At 40.1% G+C, this 13,070-nt stretch overlaps 2 protein-coding genes across 2 annotated transcripts; both read right to left on the bottom strand.

Moving 5' to 3' along the window:
* Positions 1 to 51: 51 nt before the first annotated feature.
* On the bottom strand, positions 52 to 5,331 carry gucd1 (guanylyl cyclase domain containing 1). The gene is made up of 6 exons (XM_037778841.1): positions 4,943 to 5,331; positions 4,721 to 4,805; positions 3,205 to 3,370; positions 3,014 to 3,105; positions 2,664 to 2,905; positions 52 to 1,215 (listed from the first exon to the last, which is right to left on the bottom strand). Exons 1-6 carry the CDS (start codon positions 4,947 to 4,949, stop codon positions 1,124 to 1,126), a joined length of 684 nt encoding a protein of 227 aa, XP_037634769.1. The 5' UTR covers positions 4,950 to 5,331; the 3' UTR covers positions 52 to 1,123.
* Positions 5,332 to 6,187: 856 nt separating this feature from the next.
* p2rx4b (purinergic receptor P2X, ligand-gated ion channel, 4b) lies at positions 6,188 to 11,126 on the bottom strand. The gene is made up of 12 exons (XM_037778456.1): positions 10,980 to 11,126; positions 10,722 to 10,869; positions 10,490 to 10,561; positions 8,503 to 8,575; positions 8,296 to 8,392; positions 8,139 to 8,219; positions 7,898 to 8,039; positions 7,624 to 7,760; positions 7,443 to 7,536; positions 7,284 to 7,349; positions 6,395 to 6,499; positions 6,188 to 6,281 (listed from the first exon to the last, which is right to left on the bottom strand). Exons 1-11 carry the CDS (start codon positions 11,120 to 11,122, stop codon positions 6,395 to 6,397), a joined length of 1,158 nt encoding a protein of 385 aa, XP_037634384.1. The 5' UTR covers positions 11,123 to 11,126; the 3' UTR covers positions 6,188 to 6,281.
* Positions 11,127 to 13,070: the final 1,944 nt, after the last annotated feature.

Raw genomic sequence — 13,070 nt, forward strand, 5'->3', positions numbered from 1 at the left:
GTTTGTTATTACCAAAAAGCACAACCAGGAAAAAAATCACTTCATAGATTCAAGAACAGCAATTTCATATTTTTTTAATTTAAATAACACATAATTATGTCTGCTTTGAAAAGTGTAGTGCAAAAACTTAATACATAATTCCTAAATTAAAGAATAAAAGTGTGACCATGAGGAAATGACCTAGTCTTCACCACTTTCCACAGAGAACGTGAGTCCAAAATGACACCTTTGATCTGCCACGCGGTCAAGACAACCGTCCGATGGATCCGTCTATCCAGCATGTCGCCACGACACTAAAACACAACACGTTGAGCTGTTTTTTTTCCCAGTGAAGTGAATGAAACAGGTGAGTTCAAGTGTCAGTATGCCAATCCATTGTCCATGTTCTTCTGCAGGCAGATTGAGTTCCATAGACACACTATGGAGTATTGCATTGAACTTGCTGTCATTTAATGCACATGTCACACTTTAGGGCATTAATTACCTGAGGCTCTCAAAACACAACTACTTCCTGTATTCCCTGTTGATAGAATCATCAGAATAAAAAGCGACGGAGAGGTGAGTTAGGAGGATTTTTCTTTTTTTTTTAAAGGCAAGTGGAGGTGATGCTCTTCAGGACGTCAACACTGGACAGGACAAATAAATTGGATATACTAAAACGTTGTCATTATCTGCCCTGAATTATGTGCACACTATTTCCGGGTAATTCCTATTCTGTGTCATGATTCCCACATTTCATCCACTGTAGTTTCAACAAGTCTGAATTACTCACAGCGTGAGATTTCAATAGCTCCAATATCGGTCATTAAAATTCAATAAAGACACGGTAAAATTCATTTGGACTAATCTCAAAGAAGTGGATTAAAAAAATAAAACTTATTGAAACTCCCGGCTGTTAATCCTTCAATGATCGAGTGGTATTGACTGTGTGAAGAGGGAATAAGAGCGGCGAATGTGCAGCAGTCATGTGAGCAGTTGGGCTTATTAGCACCGGAGAGGACGGCCCTGGCGATCTGCGACAACGGGGGGAGCCGCTAGTCCAAGACTGTCCACCGGGCAAGCATCAGGTCACTACAACGATGAGCTGAGGAAGAGTGAAATCCAAACCCATCATCGACGTCCATCAACTCTCCTTAAAGATCAACAGGATATCTTCGTCTGTCCCATAGCTCCGCCGAGCCTCCTCAAAGTTACTGATGCTGGTGCAGCACACTCCTGAATCACACACACACAGACACACACACACACATACATATAACTTGTTACTACAGTAGCAGTTAGAGGATTATAGTAGTTCAAGAATCAGCTAATTGTCTTTCTCCCATTGTTAGCCCCTCTAGCAGCGTGGCAGCATCTGTCTGTGTGTCCTCCCGTGTCACAATGGCCTTGTTCAGATCTGGCATTAACATGCGTCATGAGTGATCCGATCACAAGTGGACAGCTTGACAAGCTTCACAGCTTGTGAACGCACTCAAGACGCATTGAGATCCGAATGCTCAGACCACATTCTGAGGTGGTCTGGGCGACATATGGCCACATTCTTTTAGCAGTGTGTACGCGAATGTGTCCTGGATCACATTAAGGACCGCATACTCATCTGATGTCACGCTTGGATCTGCGGGATCTCTGCGTTCCTCATGTTAATAGACAGGCAGACGCGAGGCGTTATCTGCCTCGCGGCATGGAAGCGGCTTCTGTGTTCTACTGTATTCTATTGGTACAACTGTTCTTTATTAAAATATATCTTATCTATAGGCTACATATCTAGAGACTATCAGACTGGGCACGCAAAGTGCATTATTATAATACTGTCGTCTCTCTGAAGCTCTGTACGCCGCTGTTGTCTGGAAAAGGCGGCGGTGTCTGCGGCATGGAGGTCCCCAGGGACCGCTGGTACAATAACCTTTTATTTAGATGTTAATAAAAATGTACCCGAATTCACGAATATGTAGGATATTACTACTGACATTCATGTAATATTACATCACAACGTCGGCTGTATTAGCCATGTGTTTACTTACTTGTTTACTTATTAATATTATATTCCATTTCTGCCAATAGATCCCCCTAAATGCTACACACTGGTCCTTTAATCTAAGGCTACAATTAACAATCATTTTCATAAATGTTTGATTATTTTTTTATTTATTTATCGGCTTAGTCAAGTTGTCAGAGCCCAGGGGTGAAGACTTCATATTTTACGTTTTGTCTGACCAACAGTCCCAAAGTCAAACTGTTATCTAATTATTATTAATTATGAAAAGCCGCAAATCCTTACATTTGAGAAGCTGGAAAACTGCACGTGGGACATTTTTGCTTGAGAAATGACTCTTACTATTAAACGAGTATCAGAAGTGTTGGTGATTATTTTCTATAAATCAACATGTCGATTCATCCACTAATTTTTCCAGCTCTATTTTTACCTAAAAGGAACTAAATCCCTTATGGTGGCAAAAAGAGCAACAGGGGATCCGAGTCCTGATGTAACTTCTGACACCGTCTCTTGGCATTATATTTAAAATCTCTGACATTAAATCTATTTTAGACTGTTTTCAGAAAGACAGTTTTCCGCTGCAATCCATTGATACTGTAACTGTTTTCTGTATTTTCAAATACAGTTATGCCACATTCTGCTTGTGCTTTGAACAAATGACATTACTCACGGTCAGAATACGCAGGGTTGTTGTAGAAAACACAGCCAGTGGTCCTGTTGAAGCCGCACATTACCACAAAATGACCCTGGTACTCCGGCTTCCTGCAGAAACACTTCTGGCCCACAGGCAGGAAGCAGCAGTACTTGACGGGCGAGGAGCAGAGTTCACATGTCAAGACCACGGCGTTGACCAGCACTATAGCAACGTGGCCCTGCTCCAGATGAGACTGGATTTCCTGAACCGTCACAGAGCTATGAGAAAACATCCACAAAATACATGTCAGGTGTTAGGTTTACTTTGTCTAAGGCAAAAGCTGGTGGCTTGTCCAACTGAATATTATTTATTAACAGAAAACTCACCATTTCTTCACCACCACACTATTGCTCTCTGCTTTGAGGAAGAGCTCATTCACTCTGTCTTCTTCTGTATCAAAGTGTTTCTTGTAGAAGGACTGCATACCAAAAGACAACAAATACACTGTCACACACAGAGAACTAAAAACAATCAAAACTGGTTGGACAGTACTGACAGCTTAGACTCAGCAAAGTACCTGATTCCTGAAGCCCTTATCAACACCCAGAGTCTGCGTGCAAAAGCAGTGTTTGATTCCTAAATGGCACATGAGGTAGGCCAGGTCAATAGTCCACACACTTTCTGTCAGCTTGAGATCCCAGCATGCTCTCTGAAACTCCTCGTCACTGACTGGATGAAGGTACCTGCGAGATTGGACAGTTAAAGGGGAATTACGCCCATTGTCAAAATTCATACACGTTATTCCTTTGGTCTAAGACAGTCCAAAAAATATTAGTAAACACGAACAACTCTCTCCCAAATCCCAAAACTACAGTGCTAAAACTCAAACTTGAAATGTCATATAGGGTATACATCAGACCAGCAATATGTCATCCAGAGTGGGCTCGCATGACCACGCCCCCTTTTGGGGGAAAACAATCTTGTGTCCCTCGTAGACGGTAACAGAGTAAACAGAAGAAGTTGAAACATGTCTCCAAACTTCTACTTTAAACAAACCGGTAAATAGTAATAACGCTACGCCGAAGAAGAGTTGCTGTGTAGTTGGTAGCACCAACAATAAATCCCAAAACGCTGATCTCCGATTTGTTCCTCTGCTGCAGTAATACAGTCATACATTAACGTTATAGCTGCATCAGACTGTCATCTCCAACTAAATCTCAGCCTATAGATCAAACAGTTGGCTTTTAACACGTTGGTTATTTACAGACAACACTTAGCAGAACGGGATTCAATCAAATATGTAGAGAAGTCTGGATAAGCAATATCTGGCCACTGTGTTGGACGGGGGAAGACTGAAGGGCTTAATTTATTAAGGTATCGCGAACGCTCAGGTTGAGGCAAGGTCACAAAATAATTATTAGACGTGTATGAAACAAATGTTTGTATAACAACAAATGAATGCATACAAATTTGTCAGAATTACAATCCAAACATTCGTCAAATTGCATTGAAGTCTAGGAGATCGTCGGTTTTCTTTCCCCCAAAAGGGGGCGCGGCTTTGATTTTTTACGAAGTACCCGTATGTGCCGGTCTGATGTATAAATTGTGGATCTCCTCTATAGACAATGAATAGAGAAAGATGTTCTAGATGACACTGAGAGTACTGAGAGCACCCAGGGGGGTGTCCTGAATATATGGGTACATTTTCTGTTTCACAACTGAGAGCACTACTATAGAATAAAACTCATTTGGGTATAAAAAAAGAAAACAAATATTCTGTGGGTCCACAAAATCAGTCTCCCATTCATTACCTATGGAGCAGCTCCAGACGTAAAACCTGATGACATCAAAAGGTTGAGACTTACTTCCCTTCTTCTGGCTTTTAGAGAGAGTAGCTCATGATCACTAATATTGATTGAGCTTTCACCATACATGTTACAATCATGTTACAAGTTAGTACAACTTCAACACCATCTGTATGGTGATGAAAGTAGTTATTCAGAGCATTACATTATGACATTATTACATTGTTATGACATTATGCAAAAACGATGATGATTTTAGAAGCTTTTAGAACTTTAGTGATCACTTACTTGAGGACCATCCTGGAGCAGGCTAAGCCACAGTCCCAGTGGTACAGCTGCCGAATCACAGGCACATTCAGCAGGACGGCATCCTCTGAGGAAACCCGTGGTGGTCATCATTAGTTACTCTTTAACATGTAAACTGAGGCTGCTATCAGAACAACAACGCTAAGCTAAGCTAGCTCAACTCGTATGTATGTAATAGTTGGCATCATCAGGTGTGTCGCTCACCTGTCATTCTGTTGGATTCCTTCTTAGACGAGCGGCCGACTAGCTAACTGCAGACCAGCTGCTCAGTGGTGTTTACAGCATGTTAGCAGCCGGGGTCGGGTTGCTTCATTCATGGAAGCTAGCTAGCAGAGACCAGCTGCAGGTTAGCTGTGAGGCTAACAGTGCTGATGCTAACTAGTGTGCTCCAGGTCCGAGACGAGCTCCTCCACGCTCACCGCTGCTCCACATACACTTATTAGTGAACTAAACTAACAGGGGATACAAGTAAGAAATATTTTTTTTCTTTACAAAGTTGTTGTGACGATGCCTCTATGCAAGAGGCTCTGCTCCACTGCTCTGTTGTTTGCTAGCAGACTGAGAACAAGGCCTATGGAAAGGAGGCTAGGTCACTAGTCTTGGGTGTGGGGTATGACGCATGCGCAGTGTAACTGAAGCTGCGGTCGTGCGTTTCGATTGGCTCAACTTCGGCGAGATTTTACTGCGCATGTGCTATACCCCTTAGATATGACGCGTGATCTAGCCTCCTTTCTATAGGCCTTGACTGAGAAGAAGCTTCTTGTGTTGGTTCGGTCATGTTGTCTCTTATAATGATGCTGCCCCCGTGCGGTGTGGGAGACTCATCTCTAACATGTGAGACTAGATATGAGACCAGAAGGTAATTTCATTAAAAATATGTATATAGAAGGATAGCTTTGTCTTGGAGAAAAATGGATTTACCTTGGATACATGTATGGGTGAGGGAGATGGCATCTTGTGTCATACTGGAGACACTTACATACATAACCAGAGGAAAAGCAGCAGAATTTGAAAATGTTTGGAAACCTTTGTTGGAGTTTCTTGGACGTCAAGGGGCACAGTCACATTGAAACTGCTGCTGGGACCCCTGCTGCTGAGTGCTGTTGTTGAAACTGTTGTGTGTTGTTGTGGGGTTTTTTTGTTTTGTTTTTTTGTTCTTCTTCTTTGAGGTATTTATTTATTTTGTCTTATCTTTTATCTTATTTGTTTTCTTTGTTAGATATGTGAAATATATGAAATGTCATGTCTCTCTTTGAAATTCTGCCTAAACATTTCATTGTATAATTTAATTATTAATATTGTTAGTCTGTCTGTATGTGAATATATGTATATATGTCTATATGTAAAATTCAATAAAAAATATTGTATATAAAAAAAAATATATATATATACTCATCCTTTACATTTACACATTTAACCAGTTTTATTGAAGAATTCAAATGATGTGGAAGATATCTATTTTCATGTCTTTTCTTTTTGTTCAGATCAGAAAAATGTTGATGTGACCATGTTACTGGGTTCCGTAGCTGGTGCTCATTGACACCTGTATTATAAAAATAGAAAGAAACAGATCAACCCCCAAAAGTCAAATATTTTTACTCAACACTATAAGCATTGAGGAATGTAAAATGTGAAACTAAAGGATCGGTCACTTACTTAGTCAGTGCCTGCATCCTCACTCAGATATGTGACTTTCTGTTTGATGTAAAGATCTCTTTTTCTCATGCATGTCACCATAAACCAGTCACAAACCAGGGGGACCTGCAGGAAAACACTCAAATCCTTTGTATCATTGCTTTTTCAAAAAAAAAAAAAAAAAAGAGCTTTTCTTTTAATCACATCTAGGGCTTCTCATTCGATTCAAATATTCAATTGCGATTAATCTTATGAGTGTCCATAGTTAATCGCAATTCATCACAAATTCATTGCACATTTTTTAGGGAGATTTGTCAAGTATCTAATCCTCTTATCAACATGGGAGTGGGCAAATATCCTTGCTTTATGCAAATGTATGTATATATTTATTAATTGGAAATCATTTAACAACACAAAACAATGACAAATATTGTCCAGAAACCCTCACAGGTACTGCATTTAGCATAAAACAATATGCTTAAATCATAACATGGCAAACTGCAGCCCAACAGGCAACAACAGCTGTCAGTGTGTCAGTGTGCTGACTTGACTATGACTTGCCCCAAACTGCATGTGATTATCATAAAGTGGGCACATCTGTAAAGGGGAGACTCGAGGGTACCCATAGAACCCATTTACATTCACATATCTGGAGGTCAGAGGTCAAGGGACCCCTTTGAAAATGGCCAGGACCGTTTTCCTCGCCAAAATTTAGGCTGACTTTAGAACGTTATTTAACCTCCTTCGCGACAAGCTAGTATGACGTGGTTGGTACCAAAGGACTCCTTAGGTTTTTCTAGTTTCTAGTCTAGTATTTTCACCCTGGCTTTAAAACTGAGCCCTAAACTCAACCTAAAAATCACATGTTGCGTTAATGCGTTAAAAAATGAACGTGAACATGTCTACTCACCAAACTGAGGAATGATAAGGCTGCACCCAAGTTCACTATGGTTGGTGCAATTCCAAATTTTCCTGCCTGCGAGAGAAAAGAACCCCCCAGGTATTGTCAAAGCAAAGACGCATTTTGATGATGAAGTCATTGCAATTTTGAGATTCATTCTGGCCTCACAGTTCCAAACACAATGACGTCAAACCGGATCCCGTATGCTTTGATCATGGTTCTCGTTTCCTCTCCATCTTGGGTCTTGTAGTATTTTGCAAACCTAAAAGCAGTGGGGGCTTTTTTTTATTATGTATTTCCCAGCTTAATCCATTTGTCAATAAGAGTTTTTTTAAAAAAATGGTTTCACCTGAAGTTGTATCCTGGAGCCACATTATTGACAGGATGTTTGCTGTCCAGCCTTCGGAAGCTGTACTTGGGGTAACATTTCCCTGCCCACCAGTCCAGGTCACAGCTCCAGTCAATAATAATACCGAGGACACCACCCTTTATAAACACACAACTCATTCATTATCCAACTCTGTACAAGTGTAGACACTTTAATCAAACTGTAAACTGTTACTGTAAACTATAAAGTAAAGAAAATTTAGAAAGATTAGTGTCATATTTAATTCTGGGTGAACCTTCACAGCCATGTCTTGAAATTCCTCTCCAGCCTCTGAAACGATGTGTTTGAGGCGGAATATGGGGCAGTCGGGGTCTGTTGCACGATTGAATTCACACCTCTGCAGGTATGAGGAGTTAACATGTGATCGTATGTTTCTTCTGGGGGACGAAGGAAGACGAACATTTGACATGACGGCACACTATAAAACAGTATGTTTGCATAAACTGAGCCGTTCTGTTACACTCAGAAACACTGACCTGTGAAAGTTGAACTTGGGGTATGTGATGCTGTTTTTGATCAATACAGTGAAGTTCTCTGATGCATCCAGCAGTGCATGTCTGTGGGGAAACAACATGTCAAGCCATTTACTATAATAACGTATAAATACTATAACATTGCATCTATTATTCTTACTCGGGCAGCTTAGTGTCTATTTCAAGAGGACACCATGAGAACACTTCACAGGTCCGGACAGTGGTGGAATAGTTCTCACACAGCCCTGTCTGTATACCTGAGTGGGAAATCAATGTCAGGGTGGTGTTTGCTGTATGCTATCACATCATTTACAGCTAATGTATTAACATGTTTTAACGTGATGCCACCCAGTGAGGACGGGCCTACCGTTGCCTCGAGGATCACTGTGTCCCTCGATGCAGTCACAGTCATCCACACAAGTAGTTGATGGGTTTGGAAGCTGTAGGAGAGAAATCACCAGTGAACCCTGTTAGTATATGAGGCAAAGTGTACATCGATATCAGAAGGCCTCTTTAGTAAAGCTGTTGGCCTGAGCAGCTTGGTGTTTAAGTAAGCTGAACAGGAGTCCCCATCATGGCCCTGACCTTAGCTTCTAGGATTTTTCTATAACATTTCATCATTAGTGCTTTACCATTGACTTTCATTATTTCCATCCAATGCAATAAATATGTGGTTACCAAAGTCATCAAGATTCATTGTCTGGGCACCAGGATTTTTTTTACAGCAATCCATTCAATAGTTGTTGAGGTATTTTCATCTCTAGAGCTACACTGCTAGCATGCCCAACCAAACATTTGCTGGTTCTAGCTTTTCCAAAAGTGAAGATTACATCATCTAATTATAAGTGAGACCCAAGGGATCGTAGGTGATCAACTTTACTGTCTTTCAGAGGCTGTAGCAGGTTCAGTTTTAGAGCTACAGTGAAGGTACGGATATCGTATGAAACTAGAAGTGGAATCGGAGAGCGCAGACCTCCGCCAAGGCAGGTTTCAGGTTTCATGTACGTCGCTGATGAAACTAGAAAAACCTAAGAAATCCATTGGTACCAACCACGTCATACTAGCTTGTCGGGGCAGGCTAAATAACGCTCCAAACTTGCGCAAAAGTTTGGCGAGGAAAAACTGGCATGGCCATTTTCAAAGGGGTCCTTTGACCTCTGACCTCCAGATATGAGAATGAAAATGGGTTCTATGGGTACCCACGAGTCTCCTCTTTACAGACATGCCCACTTTATGATAATCACATGCAGTTTTTTTAATGCAGTATAAATGTGTTATTTCCACCTATACTAAAATGGTGTATTTGAATATTTCTGCATTCTGGGGTCCCTAAACAGTCTTGAATTACATAAATTGGGTGTCACTGTAAAGCTGAGACTCTTGTGGATCCAATGAGCCCAACTGTATTCATGTGTGATGATGTTAGTCCCCATAGTAGCCATTTCATTATAATGAGACCATTTTTAAAAATGTAACCTCACTGTATAGAATGACCTGTGGTGACCTCTAAGATAATCAGAGCCTCATGAAACTGTACAACCACAAACTAGAGACCTAGAGCATTCAGAGGATGGATGGCTTTCCTATCTAGATTGACAATAAGGGGGTTTCTGAGCAGTTTACACAATAGAAGTGCTCCTCATCCACTGAAAAATGCAGTTGTTGCAGAAATCTCAAAAGCTTTTAATACCAAATCACAGCATGGCTTTTTCTATGGTGTTCTTCAATATCTTGGTGTCTTAATGTGGTATTTTGGAGAGATTATTGATAATTGTTATCAATTCTCCAGTGGTAAAAAATGGTTAAAGTTAGCACCAAATCGGTGTAACAAATGGTATCAACCCAAAAATTGCTGCAACAACTCATGAGACATAATAGAGCATGAGGATAAGCATCATATACTTCTATCATCATGTGATAAAACCTTATACACTTTCACAATTTATCTTAATGAATTAATGAATTAATTCATGTTTATTTCTGATTTATAACTAGAACAACTTGACACACAGTGCTGAGCTGCACATCAAATGAATCATCAGCTTTCAGAATGTACACCACGTCTACGTGACATCTACTGCTGACCTGCTATCTCCCCCTAAAGACGCCCTGTACCAAACTTGTGATGAACATTTTTTAAATTAGTTTCTGACATATTAAGATAAATTCTAAATCAATTCCTTGGGATTTGTAATTTGTAATTGACAGTAATTGAAAATAATCATTAGTTGCAACCCTTAAAGATACACTAGAAATCAGCCTAAAGTCTAATGACACGTTGTGAATCAACACACAATGTTCACCATTAAATCGTCTTAGAAGGAATATAATATAAGTTAGCATCAGTGACTCACCTCAGGACAACGTGACTGAGTTTGACCGGGGGTGAAAACCACATTGGTTAAAATAAAAAATGAATTATCGCCCTGTTAGACAGAGGAGAAGCACACATGTCACAAGGCAATGAAATAGTAGAATAAGCTGTGTAGATTTGCCAGGTCATATACAAAAGGATGATGAGTCAATACAGGAAGTGGTCATTAAGTTTGTGATTTTGTAATAAAGATGAAATGTATGTTTAAACACCTGAGACGGGATTACATAATCAGCCACATCCCAAAGCCGGGGGTCGGAGTCAGATGTGTTGGTGAAGGCAAAACCTTTGACTTTGGTGGTGACGCTGCTGATGACAGAGTCTGTCTCCTGGTAGGCCTTCTGCACCACGCACACATACCTGCAGGTTTATTAACAATGCAATCAAATCACCAAACAGCTCACTACAACAGTCATGACTAGTTTAGCTTTACATCCACATTTGACCAAACCCATCATTTTTTGACTTACCCCACCACATACAGCAACACCAGAAACTGGGTGAATCTGAAGACAAATCCTACCCCTAGATGGGGAATAACAAGTGTTTTTGGTGTTTCATAATCAAACATGTAATGCAGAAAGCTGTGGCAGCCGCCTGCACTCTTGCCCATCGCTGCTGCACCACACACACCACTGATGGGACTGTGTAATAATGGTGATCAGACATAGCTGCCCTTATGCAAATCATTGTATTCAAATCAACTTTGGCCTCAGCACGTTTTACATGTAGTGGACATACGGTAGGTTTAAACAAACCCCATGCAGTATAGGGCTGGACAATAGCATTTTCTACATTTTCTGACTGTACTAAAAGTGGTGAGTCAGAGATGATCCAAAAATAAGTTTGCATAGAGCTGGTCAGTGTCATTTACACACAATGAGAAGAGAAGAGGAATTATATAAGCACTTTTGATCTTTGCAGCATTGTTAAACTGATCCAGAGAACCTGAAATATATATATACATATATATATATATATAGTAAGTCACATGTAACAATAGAATAAGGTATTATTATTATTAGGGCTGTCAAAGTTAAAGCAGCACATTGTACATTGGAGCAAATGTACAATATCCTGACAGTAGTGCATGAGACAGGTACAGTAATCTGAAAAGAATCATGTGCCTCTGTATCCTCCGGTGCTCCTAATGGCATCTGTCTAGTTTTCTCTCAGAACACTTGAATTACAATATGCTGAAAGTTTATTATGGAATTTTTTGCCCAATGATGCCGAAAACATTCTGCCTACTGCCGCATTAATAATAATGCGTTAACGCAAATGTATTTTAACACCATTTAACTTGCAATTTTTAGGTTGTAGCGGGCTCAGTTTTAAAGCTGGAGTGAAGATACTGGTATCATATGAAACTAGAGGAAACGTAAGAAATCCATTGGTACCAATAAGACATGTGGATGAAAATGGGTTCTATGGGTACCCACGAGTCTCCCCTTTACAGACATGCCCACTTTATGATAATCACATGCAGTTTGGGGCAAGTCATAGTGAAGTCAACACACTGACACATTGACAGCTGTTGTTGCCTGTTGGGCTACAGTTTGCCATGTTATGATTTGAGCTAAATGCAGTACCTGTGAGGGTTTCTGGACAATATTTGTCATTGTTTTGTGTTGTTAATTGATTTCCAATAATAAATATACGAATACATTTGCATAAAGCAGCATATTTGTCCACTCCCGTGTTGATAAAAGTATCAAATACTTGACAAATCTCCCTTTACGGTACATTTCGAACAGATACAAAAAATATTTGAATCGACTGACAGCCCTGCTGTACATACCGTAAATCATAAATCTGACAGCAGTATTATACTACTGTACATGTGGAGTACATTTGAATAATTTAGCAGTTACATTATCTATATCTATATAGGACTAATGCATATGTAACTCTTTCTACAGTACATGTGATACATTCATAGCATTCAACACAGAATTGCACGTCTAGTGCTGTCCACTCCTGAGCTAATGGAGTCATACTGTAGGAAAGCCTCCGCTGTGTTTAACCAGTTTTTCAGTAGACGTCACGTAATAACACAATAAACAGTCTGTCAGAGGAGGAGGAGGTGTTGGTGACACAGTGAACCAGTGCACGTGTCACAACATAAACTATATGACACATGCAATTTAATGAATTCATGTTGTGAAAGGTGCCTGACAGGAGGGCGAATGTGTCAGTTTAACATGCACAAGTGCACGGCTGTGTGACTCCTCTTCAGTAATCTATTCACCGGTCTGAAGATACTTAAGATAACATACAAACACAATGAAGCCTTGTTTAAACTCACCACACATTTACATGCCATCTTCAGATACTCACACTGCAAACCGAGCCTGCACACTGAGGAGAGCACTGAGCTGAAATATTTGTGCTTATTATTCTTCTTCATCGTAAAAAAATCGACATAATAAGATCTCATTATCACTACATTGGTACACTGTATTTACGTTGTGGATGCACCATATTGCCATATATATTGAATTCTTATGTGCATGAGTGGTGGAGAGAAGTGTGTCAAAATAACAACACTTAAAACCAAC

The sequence above is a fragment of the Sebastes umbrosus genome, chromosome 8, assembly GCF_015220745.1.
Source record: "Sebastes umbrosus isolate fSebUmb1 chromosome 8, fSebUmb1.pri, whole genome shotgun sequence".
Classification (NCBI taxonomy): Eukaryota; Metazoa; Chordata; class Actinopteri; order Perciformes; family Sebastidae; genus Sebastes; species Sebastes umbrosus.

Excerpts from the sequence above, each read along its gene's own strand:
- gucd1 (XM_037778841.1), bottom strand. Across the intron at positions 3,106-3,204 it reads ATAAGGGCTTCAGGAATCAG|TCCTTCTACAAGAAACACTT; the intron begins GTACTTTGCTGA and ends TTTGGTATGCAG. Across the intron at positions 2,906-3,013 it reads AGTGTGGTGGTGAAGAAATG|CTCTGTGACGGTTCAGGAAA; the intron begins GTGAGTTTTCTG and ends GTTTTCTCATAG.
- p2rx4b (XM_037778456.1), bottom strand. The coding sequence starts at position 11,122 with ATGGGCAAGAGTGCAGGCGGCTGCCACAGCTTTCTGCATTACATGTTT. Across the intron at positions 10,870-10,979 it reads GTGTTGCTGTATGTGGTGGG|GTATGTGTGCGTGGTGCAGA; the intron begins GTAAGTCAAAAA and ends ATAAACCTGCAG. Across the intron at positions 6,500-7,283 it reads CCTTATCATTCCTCAGTTTG|GTCCCCCTGGTTTGTGACTG; the intron begins GTGAGTAGACAT and ends GTTTTCCTGCAG.